At 31.9% G+C, this 22,954-nt stretch overlaps 1 protein-coding gene across 1 annotated transcript in view; it reads left to right on the forward strand.

Moving 5' to 3' along the window:
- Positions 1-22,954, forward strand: part of LOC113401358 (cationic amino acid transporter 3) — a 128,237-nt gene that overhangs the window by 53,817 nt on the left and 51,466 nt on the right. Inside the window, exon 2 of the mRNA XM_026641247.2 lies at positions 15,167-15,306. Within this exon, the coding sequence (XP_026497032.1) occupies positions 15,169-15,306 (138 nt within the window). The 5' untranslated portion in view covers positions 15,167-15,168. The remainder of the gene's footprint in view (positions 1-15,166; positions 15,307-22,954) is intronic.

Below are 22,954 nucleotides of genomic sequence, written 5' to 3' on the forward strand. Positions count from 1 at the left end.
TATAATATATGTAATTGATACGTCATGATTAATCGTGATTCTAATTTATTTGTATATTTATTCGTTCCTAGGATCTGCTTCAGAAATTGTAAGAATAGTGTTAATTATAAAGATACTCAAAAACATGATAATTGTATTTTTATAGGTAATAACAGTATGCATAAAACATTCTTCAATTAAAGTTAAGTATATCAACTAATCAATAATGTATTTGTTTAATGATAGTGTCACACGTTCGTTGGCTTCAAAATAAAGCTGGACTCCAGATGTCCGCAGACCTAGTCCAACTATCATTTGACATAATATCCTTTCCCTTAGTCATTTCAATTACGTTAGTTTATTCTTGATTTTTTTCGTAATGTAATGTGTTCACCCATCGTTCATCTGATTACAGTAAAACTCTGTCCGTAGCATAGTTTCTAGTATAATATTTTATACTGGTGTTGTTTCAACATTGCAACTTTTTATGACAAGACTCACCTGCTGATAAATGATTACCACCGCCTATAGGAATCTGCAGAAACGAGGCTTTCAGGTGCGTTGCCGGCCTTTATGAAAGGTGCAGGCTCTTTTTTTGAATTTTCAAAGTTGCTTCTACAAAGTGGAAAAAGCCTTAAAATTCACGCTTTTGTAAATTTCCAGACATCGAAGTGGCGTTGATGGAATTTCGAATTTTTAATTTAAATTTAACATTTTATTCCTTCGAAGATTTCCGTTCAGAAATCCGTTACAATAAATCTAAATCATTAATTTATATACATATATTATTCAATTCTTATAACTTTCGATTGTAACTAGATATGAACAACTTCGAAGTTCTTAAAGTTTCATATCCAGCATTAATATCTCGGATATGAAACTTCTATTGTGAGCGATGAGATTACGAGCAATAATTTCGGGTTGAATATTTTGGTCTCTGAGTTTTTATTACTCTTTAATTACAATCATGACCTCCGAATAGATAAAATTAAGTATATAAATCCTATTAATCAATGTCCAATTAATTGCTTAAGAGGTTATTTCCATGAGCCACACTGCAAACTTTCTGTATAAAAAGTGCTAAAACCTCAATAGCTGGGAAAACTTGCTGGCTCTCACTATCAAAAAAACGAAATAAAAATATATTTTATTCAAGAAGGCTTTTACGAGAACATTTGAATCATCATTTTACAGAACTATATTAAACGCATTTATTAAAGCTACATTTTAGATTCTACCGAGAAGAACCGACAAGAAAATACTCTTCCAATATTTGAAATACATTGTGCTATTTAAATAAAATTATATATAATGTATCCTGCCTGAAAGGCAACAAGTACCTATTAGGTGCATGATTTTTTTATCGTGTATATAATCTTGTGTTAAATAATATGCCTTAAATTATGAATGAGTTTGGACACTGTTATTCCGTAATTGGCGGACGAAGAGAATTAACGTTCATCTATACGATAGGTACACCTATATTTTATAATAAGTTTAAAACCTTTACAGAGCAATTTTATATAATAGCACTTCAATGATTTAGTATAAATAATTTCATTAAATTAATCTTATCAGTTCTACACCAAAATTAACGAAGACGAAACTCAATTCAAATTTCATAGAACACCGTCGTGGCCTTCACATTGAATCGTTCGGCAATTTAAACCTGATCGTCGATTTTACGGGCAATATGATAGCAAGAAAATTAGTTTAATTCCCAGTCTCCTAGTCTCATATAAACTTCGAACACATTTCCGATAATGTATATGTACCTACTGTAATTAAATTTAAAATTTGTTATCATTGAAGTTTCCATACCATCTATATTCCAAAACTAATGACAATTATATATAACTTAGACATGTCCAGATTTCCTCAAAATGTTTTCTTTTTCTGCCGAGCACGGAGTTAAACACAAATTAAGAATTAAAATTTAGTAGTGCATGCCGGCGTTTAAACTCGTTTGAAATCTTCGGCCACATCTCGGCTCACATTATAGAATACTAATCAAAACACTTCCTATTACCACTTATTTTCAGTCTGTATTAATTAGTTAATTAAAAATGTTCTAGAAATCATTATTACAGTTTTAATATTTCGTATATTTTATTGTAAAACAAGCTGTATTAATATTTATAAGTGAATCAGATCTTGCAACTGAATTTCAAATCAGTACCAAACAATTCGAATTAGTTGAAATTACGCGCATAATTTTGTTGCTGGTATTAATTCCTACGAAGTACCTACAGAAAATATTAAAGTTATTTGCTTATAATTTTAACTTTACAGTTTATTTTTATATCGATAATAAATTAAATCTTCATTCATAACATTTAATCAAAGCTAAATTCCTTATAACTACAAAATATACGAATTAGCGAATTATTCAATAAATAATATAATTGGTTATCATAAATATTATTCAGTGTAACAACATTACTATTTCGTTCAGTACAAACTTCTAATCCTAAGCTTTTACTTGACCCGTATTAGTTGTATGTATTACTTGTATGTTAATTTTTATAATAAGCGGTCATGTTTAGTCGATACCCTTCACGTTATTTACTTACGGGTGCGCTACCAGTAATTGATGGATATTGTGACCCTCGTGTACAGCGTAAGTATTGTAAACGATTCTTAATCGAATATTGATTTTACAAAGAATATTAAATAAACAAATACACTTTATGATATATCCATAAACAAGTAGCATGAAGTTTAAACGCCGCCAATTAAATATAATAAAGACATTTTTCATACATTAAACATTTTTAGACACCAAAACGTATAGACATTGGCTCTGTAAGAAATATCAAACATTCCTTGCATCGCCAATACGCCGCCAATCTGGGGAACTGAGATGTCCCTTGTGCCTTTAGTACCACTGGTTCACTTAAACTTCAAAAGGGAACACAGCAATACTGACTCTTGCTGCTTGGAGTCAGAATATGTGATGAGTAGTTCACATCCACTACCCAGGCGGATTTGCACTTTAATCCACTCTCTAAAATTAATTCTTTGTTAAATCGTAACAATTTAGTAAATTGCAACCAAGAATCCTCTTTATTTTTCTGCACATCTACGGCTGGAGCTCTTCAAAATGAGATTATAACCGATTTTTTATATGCAGCTATCGTGCCATAATGACTGGGACAAAAATCGGCTTACACATTAATAAAATAGATTGTTAAAATGTGCCTTGAAGGAATTTTAGCTTCATATTCATCTCAAACTCTCCCAGTCTGCGCCAAAATACGTAAAAACTTTGCACGAGACTCAATAAATCAATTTCGCATTGACGCTGTGTGACGAATGAAAATGAAAATGTATATTTGCAGTTTAAAAATAAATATTTTCATTTTATCAGAGAAATTGCTCTTTTTAAAAAAAAAAGTATTATTTCGTGTGAATTTTGTACTTTATTTGTAATGATACAAATATGAAGTAGAGAGTTTACGCCCCAAGCGAGCAATTAAGGTCATGCAATTTTACAAATATATTTTTATAATTTCACCATTTCTTAGTTCAATTAATGTACAGACGTGTCTTTGCATACCTAAGGTACGCATAGTCATTGTATAATAAAATAATGTCTTTAAAATGTATTTATTTTTTTTAATTATGCATATAATCATTATTAATTTGCTATACTTAGTAAATTAAAATTAAGCATGTCGATAGTGTATAATAACGGAGAATAATGTATATAACCAACATTATCATAACCATATATTTAGGTAAACTACGTCGACATAAACCGATACGGTTGATGTAGCGGCAAAAGCGAAGCAACAAGCGCCACAAACACAAAGCCTTGTTGAGCAATACATATTTGCCCCGTTTGATGTGCAACTAAAGGCTGGAAGCAAAGCGTTGCAGTCTAGGATTACGAATATATTCCAGTAACATCAAGGGAATTATTAGAATTAAATTACGTTCATATTCAGGAACGATGTGATGATGTCATCCTGATGATGATGATGATGATGTCCCCGATTTCAATTACGGCGGCCATTCTCAAGAGAATTCAGCCAGCCGTACAGGGCATATTATAGTGCACAAGCACAGATGCACACTCATAATTAGTTAATCGGAATGTGTTCAGGCACAGGACACGGCTTTACGAGTTTTACGAAGCACGTGAGTGTACTTCAGCTTCCAGACTCCGGGCTGTTACTCAGAATTTTTCTACAGAATAACCCAATTATATCGGCCCGATCTGGGTTTTGAACACAGATCTTCAGGATCTGTGGCCTCATATTTAGCCACTAGAAAAATGAGGCGGGCTATAAAAATCTACATATTTATATATAACAACGAAATAAATTTAATAAAATATGTACACATGTTCAAACGGATTCAGCGGAAGCGGTGGATCAAAATTCACTCTTATCATAAACTTGCTGATGCTTTTAAAGTTAAAAGATCACCGGTGTACGTCGCCTATGTTTATAAAATGAAAACCTGTATATTCTTCTATGGTCTGATCATATTCTTTCAACTAACCCTTATGAAGAAGTAAATGAGAACAACATTCCTCTCGTAAAAGAGTATAAATGACAATTCATATGATTTTTTTTACCTGACTAACGACACACTTTTAACTTCCAGACTCCGAGCTACTGCCGAGACATTTTTTACCTTGTAAACTTAAACGGCCGACCTGGGGATTGAACCCATAACCTCAGGCTTTGTTACCTTATAGCCACCAACAGAGGCAGTCATAATAAACGTAATATTTAGATAAACAAGACATGAAATTCATGCTTGTCATATCAATAGTCAAAATTTAAAGCTGTTGAATCCGCTTTAATTACAATATAATATTCTGAAACATTGTCAGATATGCATGATTTATACTATGGGTTTAGTAGTTTGTTCACTTAAAAAAACGTCTCCTCATTTAGTAGTATAGATTAAGCATTGTTTTAGTATCCAATACCAAATAATTAAATACAATAAATATAATTGAAAATATATTATTTTGAGTTTAAGCGACTGTATTGCAATCTTTGTCTATTAAAAATAAAAGACTCCAATAAAAAAATCATAGATCGTTCTGCTTGATGTTACGTATATGATTTCTATCTTATTTTAAAGAAATGTTACTTACATTTCGTATAAATTCTACGATTGCTAAATGATAGTATCGTAATATAAAGTTATTTCTATAAAAACGATATCGATTTTTTTTTAACATTTCTTCAATCATAATTGATATTAATATAATAGCGTCATTTTAGGTATTACATACACGAAGCTATTCAAACGCTTTGTTAATATTACACTGTGTACTATGTGATACGCAAATAGTTTATTTGGTTGAAAATGTCAATAAAGACTAAAATCCAAATCTAAAATATAAAGCTATTAATATATTTTGATTTCTGATATAAATTTTATCCTGTATGATGACATTTAACGTTATTATACAGTTTCAATTAAGCGATTATTCATTACAACTAGCAACACTAGCACTACAGTTCAAAAAAAAAATGAAGATCACATATCAATTTATTTATGTAATTGCATTTTATTTAAACAGATAAAACAGTGTTATTGATGTCATTTGATCGATGTTAGTTGTCATTCGTTACGCTTAGATACATTTCCATGATATTCCTTTTATTGTCTGAATTTAATATGTAGGTAAAGATTCTTCTTTGAATTTGATGTATTTCATATTATATTTCCCGACGCTCTAACGCTCTTAAGAAGTTATGAAAGAAAGAACAACAAGAAGAAATTAAGGACTCAATATCTATTGAGAACGTTGAAAATATAAACAACTTTTATATTGAAGAAGTCTTCAATATAAAAGTTGCTATAAAAATATTAATTGGAAATATTACTCGATAACTTACTAAATAGAAAATAATTAGTAAGAGTGTTTATACCAATTTTTTTTCGAAATTAAAACATCAGGTCTCTTACGATGTTTAACTTTATCTTCGGCATAAGATGAGTTATAAAGGCAAATTAAGCACATGAAAACAGTGCATTCAGTACTTAACTGGATTTGAATCTGCATTATTTTTTTAAGATTAAGTTTCACCACTGGGCCATTACGGGACTCAGATATGAGAGAAAAAATTGTTTACTTATATTTCGGTTCCAGGCGGTTACTACTTATCAGTTTAACATTAATTCATATAATTAGTATCATCGTTTATAGTTTCGATATACAAATAAGCCTTTATTTTGTATATTTTACGAAATATACTTAAATTAATGTCGGTATATACTTAAAGTAATCTTTATAAAAATAGACTACATAAGCCTGTTAAGTAGATTCTTATAGTTTCAGTTGCGCTTAAACTATCCATTTTTCAGCTCTTAAAGTAACAGTAGAACACATCGGAAAAACTGTGTGGGCCGTATGGTAAGATTTATTACCACTTTCTAGGCTGACTGGGCACAAACGACGACACACTATGCTGATTATATTAAAGTATAGTTTGTTTAAAAGTATCCTTTTAAAAATACATCCAAACGATAAATTAATTGTCTTGTAGCAGTTATTTTGTCTAAAAAATTGTGACGTTTTAAGGTCATAAGTAGTATATAACTATCTACTAGACAAACGAGATAATCAGCATCAGATTATATACCTATGTGTATAGGTATATAATTTATAATATTATGTTATATGCTTACAATTATCTGTATAGAAATATTTGGTAAGCCGCGAAACCTATTGAGCTTATCCCAGTAATTGTGTTATTAAGTTTAATTCTAATAGGATAATAATGTTTACAGGATCGTTGTTATTAATTTCGCTATCCAAACGTTAAGATCAAGTTAAACTTATAAATAAACAAATGAATTAAATGTAAAAAAGAAACATTTAATTCGGGATTCTTCTTGTTATACTTTACTGATCTAAATTACTGGAAGATGAGATATCTTTATGATGATGAAAATTAAAGATACTGCTTTAATTATCCCATAGTTGGGCGAATGCCTATATTCTCGAGTAGAAGACTTGGAAGTTATTCCATCACGATGTTACACAGGTTATTTTATGATGTTTTTCTTAACCTACGTAAATAGAATGAAATTAGTAAATTTGGCAGTTGCTCTAGATCGAAACCGCAAACTCTTGGTTAAGATATACCTATATAACCACGTTATTGGATACATAGCTCACCAAGTTAATATAATAACTAATCAATGACAGGAAATACTTGCATGTATGTAGACTCGAGAATTTAGTTTAGTTACAAAACAATAATTTCATTTTATTCAATACTATCAAGCCGAGCTGCGTTTGCAAGAAAAGATACATCACTTGATTTATCTTTATTACACAGTCATTAGATATTCTACTGTAAAACAGCAACACTTAGCAGGTATTTTTGTGTTTCGGTGGATGAGCCGGAGCAACGACAGGTACATAATATCTTAACTCATTTTTGATGTAACGAATGGTTGATATTTCTTACAATGCCACTGCTTATTGGCACTAGTGTATTGTGATAAATTACCATCCAGTGGCTTACCTAAAGAAAAATATATGTGCCATTTGTTTACGTAATATTTTTACCTTTAAAATATTATTAATCAGTAACCGTTTTTAGATATTTTTACGGCATAAAAAATACTTTCATGTTATAAAAGCTTAAACCGATTTCGAAATAAAAAAAGAAGCCTACCTCGTGGCCTGAGGGCTTGCACCGTCACGCGTACCATACATCAAACGGATACAAATACACCGACGGCCAACAAAGTTATCCAATTGGGTTCCGTTTATTTAATTTTGAGATAAGTGCTCGGCTTCCGCTTTGACAAACGCATAGACTACATGACATACATTTATCTTTTTTTTACGTTGCGAATATATTGAAAATTTCACCGACTAGAAAAGGAGGTGACTAACCTACAGACTATACATGATAAAAGTATTTTTAATGTGTGATATTAAAACTGCAAGCCATAGTTAAATTTAAGATACTTATCTTAACTTCGCTTAATATATAGATAAGAGGTTAATGATCCATTTAAAACTTACTAATTAATTCATTTAATTCACTTCATTTCATAATTAAGTCACTTTCCATCAGGTGAGCCTCCTGAGATAGTTACACCGTCGACTTAACGCTTAACACTTAAAATAAACAACTGATTTAAGTAACCATACGAAGTTTAAAGGTGTTAATAATATTGTATAAGTGTACAAATATAGTTGGAAAATTACAAATGAGACATATCTCTGTATCAGAATACACCCTGGGACCGCGAATTTGGCATATATGCTATTAAATGATATAACATATCAGGTCAATATGATTATTTATATCAAAATATATTGATATATCAAACTACAAAACATCTTCAATATACTTCTTACATTTAATTTATGTTACAAATATTATTCAAATCTTATACAGTATGTGAGAAATACTTTCATCTTGAGAAAAGGAAAATACATAAAACTACCCACACTGCAATGTAATGAAAAATGATATTTCCGGAGAAATTCTAGTGATATCTTAGATATAAAAATCAAACGTAACATTAATGTTTACCGTTTCGTGTAATTGTTTTAATATTAAAATAAGATTGTCCATTAAAGTTTTGGTCAATATCCGAGTTTGCATCTTTTTCAATTATTCTTCACGACTTAACTCGAATATTAAGAGTAATCTACTTCGAATAAATGTAATAATAATGTTATTATTAAAATAATTGTACATGCTTGATTAGGAAACTGACGTCATTCAATGAATGGAAATATATGATTTGGTCGCGTGACAGGCTGTATTTACAGTTATTATGCTTTAAGAAACTATTGCTCGTTGGTCGTCATGATAGCGCTGGTGTGACTTCTAGTTTAATATAACTCACATATATTATTAATGCACGTTTATTTTAATGCTCAGAATCTATCTTAAAAAAAAACAGAATCGAAAAGGCAAACTTTAGCAGCAAGGCAGCGGTAAGATCTTTGAACAATTCAGTACAGTACAGATTAGAATGCTAAAAAATCAACACCACTTTATATTTTTTTAACACCTTTCGTTTGAATTACCAGCGCTTTAACAGTGTCAAAATGTGCTACATCATATACTTATATCCGATACTTCAATTTATGTTCATATTTCTTATAAACATGATGAAAATCGTTGAAGCAGACAGTCATATTATATTCCGAAAACTATTCGAATAATTAAAAAAAACATCGAAAAGAAACTTCCACGCTAACGCTAACTATATTTGAATATAGAGTACTATTTATATTCGATTATATTGGTTACATATTATAATAAAATACTTTAAAAATTAAAAGAAAATGAATTAAGTTGTTTCGTATTCAGGATGTCATAGTGAATCAAAGGGGTGGAACTATGAGCCAACGATTTATACAAGTAGATATATATTTTTACATCATATCCCTTGATAATGCATAAGCCTTTCATGTCATTATTGATTTTTTATTTTTAGGTTGGCTTTGTCTTTCAGCTCGAGAGGCTATACGATCCTTGTTACTTAAAGAGCTGTAACGCGAAATCGTGGCAGGCGGACATAAATTTACTGAAACAAATGATGCATCGAGTATTGATTAGAAACATTATTTATAATCAGACGATATTGTCCAGCGGGCACAAAACTTTATCAAAATTCTACTCGATATAAAATTTATTATAATTATTTAAACGTGCTTTTAAATTTATGTTCTAAATGTGTAAGTGTGTTTGTTTGTTACGCTTTTACATCTTAACTACTTAAAGGATTGTTATCAAATTTTGAATACACATTCCCAGAGCCGAGATGGCCCATTGGTTAGAACGCGTACATCTTAACCGATGATTTCGGGGTCAAACCCAGGCAAAGCAACAATGAATTTTCATGTGCTTAATTTGTGTTTATAATTCATCTCGTTCTCGGCGGTGAAGGAAAACATCGTGAGGAAACATACATGTGTCTAATTTCTACGAAATTCTGCCACATGTGTATTCCACCAACCCGCATTAGAGCAATGTGGTGGGAAATGCTCCAAACCTTCTCCTCAATGGGAGAGGAGGCCTTAGCCCAGAAGAGGGATTTTTACAGGCCGTTAATGTTAAAATGTTACCAGACGTACAGAAAAGGGCAGGCAAAAAGCTGATGAGTTAAGTATATGTATTAAGAAAGGTTATAGCCTATTTATTGAGAAAGGTTATGGACCATAGACCATTATACGCTACGAACTACGAGGGGAGTACTACTACTACAGGAACGTTTAAAGCGGGTGAAAAAGCGCGCCACTACTCTACTTATATATAGAGGTTTACGTGACGGATTACTAATACATTCCAAATATAATTTATTCTCAGACATCTGCAGTCAAACAAGAATTCTTTGACCAACTGTAAAACAATGACGTATCGACAGCTTAAATACTGGAATTCAACAAACTTAACGTATCCAGTAACATTTAATATTTATATTCAATGACCTTATACAAATAGAAAAGAAAGATAAATATCAGTAACAATAAATAAAAATATTTAAATGAAGACTGAATTGCTACGCCATGTTCCGAGCTTCATACTTTTTGTTGATTTACAAGATTTTATGAAATAAAAAATACGTACAGTACATACGTATATGAAATAAAATACTGTCGATATACCGAAAAATATATATTAAAATAAATATATATTCCTGAATTTATTTTGGTTTGGTCACAAGTACGTGATCGAGGTACGTAGTGTGGTTTTAGTTTGTGGCGTTCATAAAAACTCTCTGCTCCCTCGAGGCCATACTATGAACGCACACAAAGTTGAGCCGACAATTGTAGAGAACTTAACGTACGTGCTTACAAACATATATCAAGAAGAAAAGTGGAATTTGTAGATCATGACTAACTTTGTCGTACTCTCTGTGTGTATCGTTCGTTCTGTAGAATGTCATGCGATACTTGCTATCTCATTATGATTTAATTTACATCCGAAAGCAAGTTAAATTTATATGTATTGTGGTTCCGGACTGGATTGAAATCTGAGATCGTCGGTTAAGATCAAAATGATCGGTTCTCAGCGCCATTGGATCATTGTGATGAATAATGTAAAATTTATTAACTTAATAAATTATAATAAAATTGAAACCAGTGAAAATACTTATTTAATTTATTCATCTTTTTAAGGCTCTTATTGAATTTAATTATTGTGATAAGGCGATTAAATAAAATAATCAACAATACTTAACTATTTCTTGGTGGTAGGGCTTTGTGCAAGCCCGTCTGGGTAGGTACCACCCACTCATCAAATATTCTACCGCCAAATAACAGTACTCTGTATTGTTGTGTTCCGGTTAGAGTTCCGGTTCCGGGTGAGTGAGCCAGTGTAAGGAATGGTTAATATTTCTTACAGCGTCTTTGTTTATGGGCGGTGGTGACCACTTACCACCGACAAACGCATCGTGAAATGCTAATGTATCGGATTCTATCAATTAGAAGCGATGAGTATTCATCATTACCAACTATAATTAATTGCTTTTGCTATCTTTGTGAAAGCTGGTATTAAATCAGATTTCCCGTCTCAGAGCGCGCACCCCAAGATTAAATCCGTATATGTTAGTTATATGTTAGAACGTTAACGTTTGTAACATGAAATCAAACTTATCTATACTGATATTATAAATGAGAGAGTAGCTCTGTCTGCCCGTGTGTTTGTGAAGCTTTCACGTCCAAACCACAGAACCAAATTTGATATAATTTAGTATGAAGCTTCCTTGGTGGTAGGATGTACAAGCCCATCTAGGTAGGTTACTTTACTACTCACTCAAGATATATTCTAGCGCCAAAGAGTAGTATTCAGTATTAACGACCTCCGTGGTCGAGTAGTGTGTACGCCGGTTTTCATGGGTATGCCACTCCGAGGTCCCGGGATCGATTCCCGGTCGAATTGATGTAGAAAAAGTTCATTAGTTTTCTATTTTGTCTTGGATCTGGGTATTTGTGGTACCGTCGTTACTTCTGATTTTCCATAACACAAGTGATTTAGCTACTTACATTGGGATCAGAGTAATGTATGTGATGTTGTCCAATAGTTATTTATTTATTTATTGTTGTGTTCCGGTTTGAAGGGTGAGTGAGCCAGTGTATTTATAGGTAGAAAAAACATAACATCTTAGTCTCCAAGGTTGGTGGTGCATTGGCGATGTAAGGAATGGTTAATATTTTCAGCGTCATTGTATATGAGTGCTTTTGACTACATCCTATCAAGTCGCTTTTTTATGATTTAGGTAGGTGGACTAGCTATGGAGCTAGTCCACCTACCTAAATCATAAAAAAAATTAAGCAAGCTTGAACTTTCTTAATTTTTTATAGGTTATATACTATACTATATTAGGCTACATTTTATACCTAACGACCTGACAACCAACCCCTAAAACGAGAGGGAAGCCGCTGGCAACAACTAGTCACATACATCGTATAATATACATCTTTGAAGTAATTGATATGTTTTAATCCATGTTTCGTTTCGAATTTACCTAGAAGTAAAAACAAATAGTATTTAAAAATTAATTTATAAGTCGCTTTTTTCTGATTGTGTTACGATTTTATATTTCTTAAACGGTAACTATAAGTGTAGTTTGTAGTTTATACTTATACCTATTACACGAAACGGCTTAAAGGATAAAGAAAAAAATATTTATATACATTTTTATTAAAAAAATGTTACCGCTTTTCGTAGAACGAGTTTTAATTGTATTTATGGACAAAGACAAATTACAAAATATTATAAATACGAAATTCACTAACTGGAATACGCTAAAAGGAATTTAATGACATCTGGTATGAAGCAAGCTTGAACCCCAAGGTTATCCAAGGAATATATAATTTTTATTTTACACCCAAAACCTAAGAACGCGCCCCTAACATGGAGGTGAAGCCGCATGCAAAAACTAAGTTGTCTATAAAAAAAAATCGCGCTTGTATCACATATTCAAATATGTAGTATGGTTTTAATTACAAAAAAACTATAAATTGTTTTTTTGTTCATGTGGCACTATCTAGTCTGAACGAAATGAATAGAAATCAAAATTATATAGTAGATATAAGGAACATCCAAACGTTGTGTTGCTTTGTATCGTAAAATCGTTGCAGTATTGCAGTATTGCATGCATTACATTTTTCCGTTCTCTATTACCGGGGAAGTACAGGCTTCCAATTTAATACCTTAAACAGATAAGTCGGCACAAGGAACTGCACCAATCTGTATTCTAATTGGAATACATTTAAAGAAAGATAATTTCATTGCAAACGCGATGGTATGATATTAAATCCGATAACTATTCATAAATTAGTATTGCCAGAGTTTAAAATTTAAAATTCGTAGCAAGCACAGATGTGCGATAGAGATGTTCTGTGCAATAGAGACCAATAGACCAAAATTGTTGAAACTCAAAATAATTCGGATAAATAAATCCTAAAATTTAACAAATGTTACCCATTATTTACCGAACACCCTGAATATACTCATCGGACGTAGGAATATATACTATAAGTACTAATAGACTTGAGTGGGAACAGACATGATCTATATAGTATATGCTTTATAACTTTCCTCAGAGACACTATTATCGAGTCTTGACGTTATCGCTTCAACAATAGTTGAGTTAATCGATACATGGAACCTTCCATGGTATAATGTAACTAAATTATGTATCATTAAAGAAATTAGACTTTGTTAATATTTACATCACTTTTTATATGATCGTGTAATTATTGTCGCTTTAAACGAGTAATTTTCTGAAAACGTTGATTGCTGAAACATTACACAGTCACCTAGAGAAATGTGTTCTCGGGAATAACGGTCTGTTTATCGTGACGCGTGTGAATTATTCTTTAATTGTTGCCCTTATCTTTGTTAAATAAATATATTTTATTTTAACATAACATAACATAATCAGCCTGTAAATTTCCCACTGCTGGGCTAAGGCCTCCTCTCCCGTTGAGGAGAAGGTATGGAGCATATTCCACCACGCTGCTCCAATGCGGGTTGGTGGAATACACATGTGGCAGAATTTCGTTGAAATTAGACACATGCAGGTTTCCTCACGATGTTTTCCTTCACCGCCGAGCACGAGATGAATTATAAACACAAATTAAGCACATGAAAATTCAGTGGTGCCTGCCTGGGTTTGAACCCGAAATCATCGGTTAAGATGCACGCGTTCTAACCACTGGGCCATCTCGGCTCTCTATTTTATTTTGTTTTTACAATTATTTTTTTTTTGTTACTACCAAATCTATGTATAGGAGTGCTTTCAAAGTTATAAGAATATAAAACGTTGGTTATAGAGCGCTACAAATTTCAACTTAAATTATTTTTTTTTCATGACGTGGTAGTGAAGTAATGACGTAAGGTTTTAAAATAACTTCTAGTTTTATAAAAATAATATTTTTTACATTACAATAAATGATTAAATATATCATTCTACCGTATGTATCTTCATATATAACCTCTCGACCGATTTCAGCCGCCGCAGCCATTCCAAAGGGTGATTACGTAAGACTTACTATAGTGCGCAACCGTTACGCACAAATACACTGTCTGTTCTGTAATTCTCATAATCCGATGGAATGGCAAATCTGACCCGTTTGGAAGGAGTTAAGTGGCAGCACAATCGGCTTTACATGTTTGCCGCGGCTTAATTTACACTTTCTAACGTTCCAGGACTTATCTAAGAAAAACCCACCACGATATTTTACTGAACTGACCTAGGATTTGGATTCCGATTTTTTGGCCTTATAAGCTTGCCTTGATCTTGGTCTGGTTACAGACAATTTGTGTCCCTTTATAACACGAATTAATCAAATCAAGAAGCTTATTCAATTACTTATTATAAAATCACAATAATAATTACATTTATTTATTATTATAACATCAATAATATGTATACATTATCTCGAGTTATGTTTTAATAATAAGGATGATTTATTTGGCGTAAAGCTGTTGGTTAGCGCAGTCGTAACTGCAAACTAATGTATACGAGTGAAACATAGGACATTGGGGGTGCGAGGTCTAGTCGAGGATAAGATTCAAGTTTGCTAAATATTCCTATATATCATACGACGCTTCACCGGCGGTTTTTTGAAGCGATACGGCCGGTATTCAGACCTATAAAATATAATATTTAACAGATTGTTATATTCTTGGAAAATAATAAGACATATATAATATTTTACTTTCAGATATGCAAAGGCTTCGGGAAGTGGACTGGGCGGCGCTACGTCGTGATGGCCACAACATATTCACCAAATTAATTCGGACACGTGATCCTCGTTCGGGGGATGGCGAAGAGGTCACCGTGCCAACCAGACAGCGTCTTTCTGTAAGGGTTTTCAATAATTTTAAGATTATAACATAAATAAGTAGGACAATAGAATCTAGAATGTGATCGAATTTTTAATACGCCTGAATTTACTTTACATTTATAACCCAAGTCTTAACATTTTAGATAGTTTACATTATATTATGATTCAATTTTGATAAAATTCATAATGTCAAAATTGAAAGTTTACACAAAGTAAATATTTTGCTTATCTCGATAGAATTATGCCACGATAACTAACGACATATTGACCGCATTTAACGCAAAATTGCCTGGTAGAAAGGCGTCATAATTTTGTAACGAATTTAGTTATAACCGCTATAGCTCAACAGCACCGAACAAAGCCCAACTTTGTTCATAAAATGTTTGCAACGACAATTTTGTTATTTTTAAAAAGGTACATTCTTATGTTTTTGAGCTAGTCTATAAAAAGTGAAAATATTTGTCGTCCAATTGTGAAAGGATCTTTTACTCATAGAATCACAATTGTGGTAGCTACTTTTCATTCGCATTACACTTTCTTTAAACATTTTAAATAAGTTCTGAATAAATTGAAAATATAAGTTATGCATTTTACGTAACAGTAGAAATATTTTTATGTTACTATTTAGTTCTCATAACAAGAATGATAAAATATCGTCTCAATTGTTTCGAATAAAATAAAATAAAAATATTTTTATTCAATAATACTTTTACAAGCCCTATTGTTATTAAAAGGCGCGATCCATTTATTTATTTTTTTTGGATTTGAGACTGGAAAACAGACCACGTGATGTTAAGGGGTCACTACGGACCATAGAAATTGGCTCCGAAGGCATATTATTTATCCCTTATCTATACATGATACCTACCTTGCACTAAGCTAGTATATACATATATAATCTTATACTGGCATCTATAATCATTTTTCACCTTCATAGTAATAGCATTGGAAAATTATCTACAAGATCATTTCATATAATTACAATTAATTACAAATATATAACATATTTATATTTTAAATCTGTGCACATCATAAGTATACCTTTTTTTTTCATCTTATATAATAATCGTAAAAGAGAAAACAAGTACTATTACTATTAATATATCAAATATTACTATGACTTATAATATAAAACATTATTTTAATTTAATAATGTAAAAGTTTGTTAAAACCAATGGACCATGAGAACTTCTGTATGTATGATAATATATTTTATTCATGAACATAACACAAATGCGCGAAAAAATTACAAGGAAGAGAAATATTTCCATTACGTAACAATGCAATGCAATTTTCAATACAAATGCAGAACGGACGTAATAAGTACACGAACCAGAATATTTCCGAGACTAAGATGAACGTTTTCGCGATATATCCGGCGCGAACAATCTACATTTCATTTGTTCCATTATTTATGGCAATGAATGCAGGAACTAAAGGTTAGTTGAGCACACTTGACAATAAAAGCACTATCGTAGAATGAAATAAATAGAAATAAAACGTTAACAACACAGCAATACTTGTATGAGAAGTTATTGTAAGAAATAGTGGGAGTTTAACGGCTGTCGTTGTATGTCTTCTTCTATCTTAACATATATTTTATTTAATTTTATTATGAACGTAAGCGCAATTTTTTAGAAACTACTCGTAAATGTAATCTATTCTTATATAATGGTAAACAATATAATATATTTTAATGACAGCTTAATCTAACCTAATCATCATCGGAGCTTTAGAGTTAGCTACCCTAAAGTTTCGATGAGGAATGTCAAAGAGATCATAGAAAAGTTATATAGCGATATTCGATGTAAAAATTATACGCATTCTGCATATTCATAAACATTCTTCACGAGTAGAGTTGTGGAAAAACTTTGAGAAGTTTTGCACACGCGGCTCTGAATTCCCTTTGACGTTGAACATTCTATCACTACGAGTCTACGCTGGCAAATTCTAACAGCGAATTTTGAGTAACCCAATAGTACCGTCATCCATTATTATATATTTACATATTTATCTATCTCTTAAAAAATAATAATCTCGTAAATAATGTTTAATATTTCTTATAACGCCATCGTCTATGGGCGGTTCTGACCACTTACCATTAGGTGCTCGTCCATCTATATCATAAAAAAAAAACAAAAGAATCGTTCTTAAAACGTGAATTTCTCATAACAACTAATAATTATTATCAATTAATTACATTAAAAATATAAAAACGCTTCAAGCGTACTGCGTGATTAATACTGTATCAATAATAAACACTCGAGACATTGAAACCCCTGCAACAATTAACGTTGTGTATGGACACTAGGGATCTCATAATGAAAGCCCCGGATTTACGCCGGAATATACATAGGCTGAAAAACATTTGCCCTGTTTTCCTTATAATATGAAAAAGTGAAAGGCAGAGAACTGGGAGCTTTGGCGCATCTTAAAAGAGAGCTAAGTCGTATCAGTGGATTGCGATTGGCCGATGATGGATCGGTATAAAATTATATAGTTGTTGTTTCTATTATCCAATTTCATTATCATTATACAATAGACGGCTCACTAGTCGTTGCGGATAATGAAATTATATTATTCTTTATACGCTCACGTATCGCTCAACGAAAAGGGGGTGGCGCGCATAATTTGAAGAAATTCTCCCCCCTCATGATCTTCAACTGAGCCTGGTCGTCCTACTTGAATGTAATTTACTATTAAGCGTCTCTTGTTCAAAAATTAAATTACGATTGACTCAGATACGTGAAATTTGGCAGGCAAGAAACGTTTACGTCGTTGTCATGTTTGGCTAAAGCCCAGTATGCATCCAGAGTCGATAAACTTATTACATTTACCTTATGGGATTACTATGAGAATTACATTAATCCTTTTTATCTTTTCATTTGATTATATTGGAAATTGATATCATTTTCTTGTCGTGCGGCTACTGTAGACTAGAAACAAGAAACCTTATCTCAAGCGGAGTAATGGATTACTATTAAAAGCATCCACCAATGGAGCATGTGAGACTTAACCACTCGCATGGTTTAACCAATCAAAGGGCCGAAAAGTACCAAGAACGTATGAATCTTAACCAAAGATTAAGGGTTCGAAGCCCACAAGCATCATTGAATTTAAAATTGTTTAATGTGTATTAATAATTTATCTCGTGCTCGCTGACGAAGGAAATATTAGTGAAGAAACTTGCATGTGTCGGATGAAAATCTACTGCACGGGTAATGTACCAACCCATTTTTCCTCAAATGGAGAGGAGGTAAGACTTCCTTCTCAGGTAGCTTTGAGAGATTTACAAGAAGTTCCTTTTATCTAGTTTATTTAAAAGTAATTATGATTATAAAACCGTAACATTATTCGACTTGAAAGAAATGTTCAGACAAATTGCTTTACATCATTAATATTTAAATCAACTTTGTCAATAAAACTTTGAAATAATAAATGAAGCTACTAATATTGCCACAGAAGCCAACATATTATCCATTAAATAAACTACTTTAAAAAAAGAACCTTCTATACTTTATTATTCATAGAACCGATACGAATTGTTATTTAATATGAAAAAAACTGTTCTTTATTAAAATGAAAGAATATTATAAATCCCGAAGTACCTCGTCTCAAGTTTAACGAAACCTTTATTTATGCAGCTACTTAAATAATAATTTACTGCAAATTAAACGACTTAAGTTGTAATAAAAATAACTTTAACGTCTGAAACTGTTCTATCGAGTATCAATTACTAATTGATTTCATTTTCAATAGTACTCGATGCCTTTTAAAGTTAGCTGGTATGTCTGTTTTAATGAAAAATCGTTTTTGAAACGTTTCACAGTTATCTTATAAATGCGGAAATTTACTTGATTTATCATAATATTTACTGTACCAGAAGAACATTTACTTATATAAACAATAAAATTTAACATAAATTAGTAGCAAAAACAAGTTCCTAAATATAACATTTGCTGAAAAATATGCTATTGACCTTTGATTTGTTCCTTCGTCTGGAGCCAATTATTGTGTAGAATACCTTAAAAATTCGATGTTATGGGAAATGAATCAACGTGTAAAATTAAACACGGTAGAATAAGAGGATATGTGTTCTATTTAATATTAAAAAAACAATGAACGAAAGAGTAGAGCAATTCAGCTGAGCATCAAACTTGAAACAAGGTAGATAATTAACTACTTTTAATTCTAAATAAAAATCATCAAGTATACTATCTAAAATTGCTCGAAATTGTTTGTCATACAGTAAATGAAAGTACGTGAACACACTATGCATATAAAATTGCCACCGCAGCAGTTACATTGCTTCGTTACGTATTACTTATTCAAATGTTATCATTCTGATTACTCTCGCTGACCTTAAAGTGCTACCTAAAGTTTTCTCAGTAACTCATATTACGAAATATCCGAACGACCAGAAACGTTGCGGTTTAAACTCAAATATCATGGTTGTGATAGTTTTACCTGAGAAATTCCGAGCGGAAAGACCGTAAGTAATTGCACGATGGTCGTAAACGAAATGCCTTTGCAGAACATCGCAATGCAAAACAATTCTTGAAAATACTTCCTCTGAAAGTTTATATTCTGATAAACTTTCAGGTCTCTTGAGAATTTTGATGTTATGAAATTAATCGAGAATTATAATTATAATGAATCAAACTATTTTCTTTCAAATGGACTGAACGTTGAAATTACATTCAGCATTCGAATTCTCAATAATAGCCCGGATATTACTTTCGGTGAATCCACGTATGCAATCCACTTGGCCATCTCGCTCAGACTTTATTGTGACCTAATTTAATTTACGAACATAGGAAGTTCGAAGAAGAGGTATCGCTGATGAACCAAGCGCTCTTTACTTTCAGTCTGTCATTCGCACGCGCTCTTCTCATTCCAGATTCCGTTCAAATGAGAATAATTTATTTTTTCTAACGTTCGTTTTATTTAATATATCTATAACTCAAATACTTATAAAATAGGATATGTCGTTATATCCAAATTACCTGAAGTCGAAGGTTAGTGCAGCTATAAATTTGCTATAATATATGATTTGAATTTGCATATATTAAATGTGCTATATCTCAGAAGGTTAAGGTGTTGATAGACTGAAGATGATGACAAGATAAGTCCCGTGTGTTTGCTATACACAGGGTTTGGTCAAAATACCGCCAACACAGGGAGGCCTATGTCTGAACAAAAGCTTCAAGGTTGATGGATGCAAGGATTACTTGAATTTAATGACCTGTAATATACATCGCTTCTTGTGAGCGGAAACCCTGCGAACCTCCTAGTCAATGGGTGGAGGCTAGGTTGATCGGTCAATATCCAATGTCTACAGATCCAAATTCGTGCCACTTGTGAATGAGGGCTCTATCTGGATCTAGCCCAACGAGCTCTGATTCGCAGATGGTAGGACCTGGGTTCTCCATCAGCAGACCTGGCGTAAGTGAAGGCCATTCCATCCTATTTGAGTCACTGGATGGAATGGAGTTACGGAATAATCATATTCAGGATAACGCAGGTGTTTGCCGAATATGGTTGCTTATTATAATAAGGTGAGAAATTACACCCTCCTGTCACGAGTGTGGTGCGCCATCGGCGCTACAGCGCGTCACGCACGCACGAGTGTGCTACCTGGAGACCCCAGAGGCATTCCGTGGTGGATGGAGATGGTCTCATTCTGCGAAAGTATCTATATTTTTGGTCATAATTTCGCAATAAAATAAATTGAAATAATTAATTAGCCAGCATTTTATGCAAATTTTAATAAAAATGTCAGCTTTCTATACTTAACATAAACCATAGAAAACACATAAAAACAATCAACAAAATAAAAATAAATATGTCCTCTCAAATTTTGTTATAAACTACAAGTACAAAATATCTAAATAATTCGGAGCATTCAAGGCATACTTGCTTGCTACATTATAAGCAAATGTTTCTCTTGCAGAAATTACAGATATTATTCGGTTTTGTTTTCGATTTACCTTCTTGTTTGATTTTAACTTTTGACCGAAACTAAATTTTTGGAAGCTACAAATAAGTTCGTCCACCGACGTTGAGTATATGATGCCCGGGAAAAATTTCAAAAAGTTTTTACTCACTAAAATTGCATATCTATGTGAGTTGAGCCCTGCGCGGTTAACGGAGCTGAACTCAAAGCTATATAAAGCGATGTTTGCTTCGGTTGCGGGGGATGAGAGTTCTTTGCTATTTAAACTTGTGCTGGGTTTAATGGTTGAAAGTTAACAATTACATTCCTTTGAAAAGTAATTAACATCAGATTTGCATCAAATTCATTCGCAGTTCCATATAGTTAATTTGATAACATTCTAACGGTTAACGGTTAGTAGTAGTAGACACTCCACTGACCATAAATTTATGATTCAGTAATTACTGAACAAGTTTAACGACAGTGCTAGAATGGCCTCTGAGACCCTCTTATTTGCAATTTAACTTATCAAATTTCAAGTATCTTACTAAAATAAATTAAGTCTTGAAATGAAAGATTGGGAGATTTTAATTTTGTTGTTCGACAAAATGTGGTTAATTCAGAAATGGTTTTTGTAAATCGTATTATGTACGTAATATCGCTTTAGTTTAGTGATACAATACTTTCATAGTGCTCTAGCTATATCTTACCAAAATAGACATTATTTACTTGCATAACATTCACTTTGGGGACCTAAAAATATATATACAGATTAAAATGAAAAATAGCTACCACATAAATAAAAGCGTGTAAAAGTAGCAAGTATGCAAGCAGTTCATCCCCTGGAGTCACAAATCCGATTTTCTGTGCGAAAATGAACTAGTCATTGTGTCACCGGTGAAGGCAATAATACGAGAGTTAAATCTTTTATTTTATTTTTCTGCAGTATTTACTCCAAGATCATGTTACGAAAGGCAATATAATTCAATATTTTTCTGTGTACAATAACTTTAATGTAGAATTTGTACAAGAATTAATTATTAGATAGGATAGAAATCCTTATGTAATTATAAATAATATACCTACATACATATAAAAAAAAGTGAGCATTTATTAAAAAAAATATATTTAAAAATAATATTTAATTTTATTACTAAGCGCTTACTATAAAGTTTTGTTTCGGCAATAAATTTATCAGAATATCAATTGTGTGGTCGTATATTTACGGCAACTTTGTGTATTTTAATTTATTCGAGAAAGTTTTACTTATAAAACTTATACAAGAACATAATATCAATAGCGCAGCTAGCGAAATTAATTTTATTACTTTTCGACATCAATTTAACTTAATCATCAACTAAAAACGAAATTTAAAAAAATATCGAAACAATAAATAAGCATAAGAGCTTCACTCTTAAATATAAACAGAATAATATTAAAAAAAACTTTATAATTAATAAAAAGAGGAGAATTGGAAAATAACTATTTATTAAACGTTTACACATAACGAAAACGAAAATGACAGGTAGGTAAAGTGAGTATAGATTTTATTACTCACGAAACTATTCTGTAAAAAAAACTCGAATCTCACCGCAAAACACGAGTGTGAAATGTCATAATGTGATATGTGACATTGCCTACGATAATTATGAAATTTATAAGATACACGTATCGAAATGGTGTATCACTGTAAGTCACTTGTGATGCGAGTGAGATACGAAGTGAATTCT

The sequence above is a fragment of the Vanessa tameamea genome, chromosome Z (assembly GCF_037043105.1).
Source record: "Vanessa tameamea isolate UH-Manoa-2023 chromosome Z, ilVanTame1 primary haplotype, whole genome shotgun sequence".
Lineage (NCBI taxonomy): Eukaryota > Metazoa > Arthropoda > Insecta > Lepidoptera > Nymphalidae > Vanessa > Vanessa tameamea.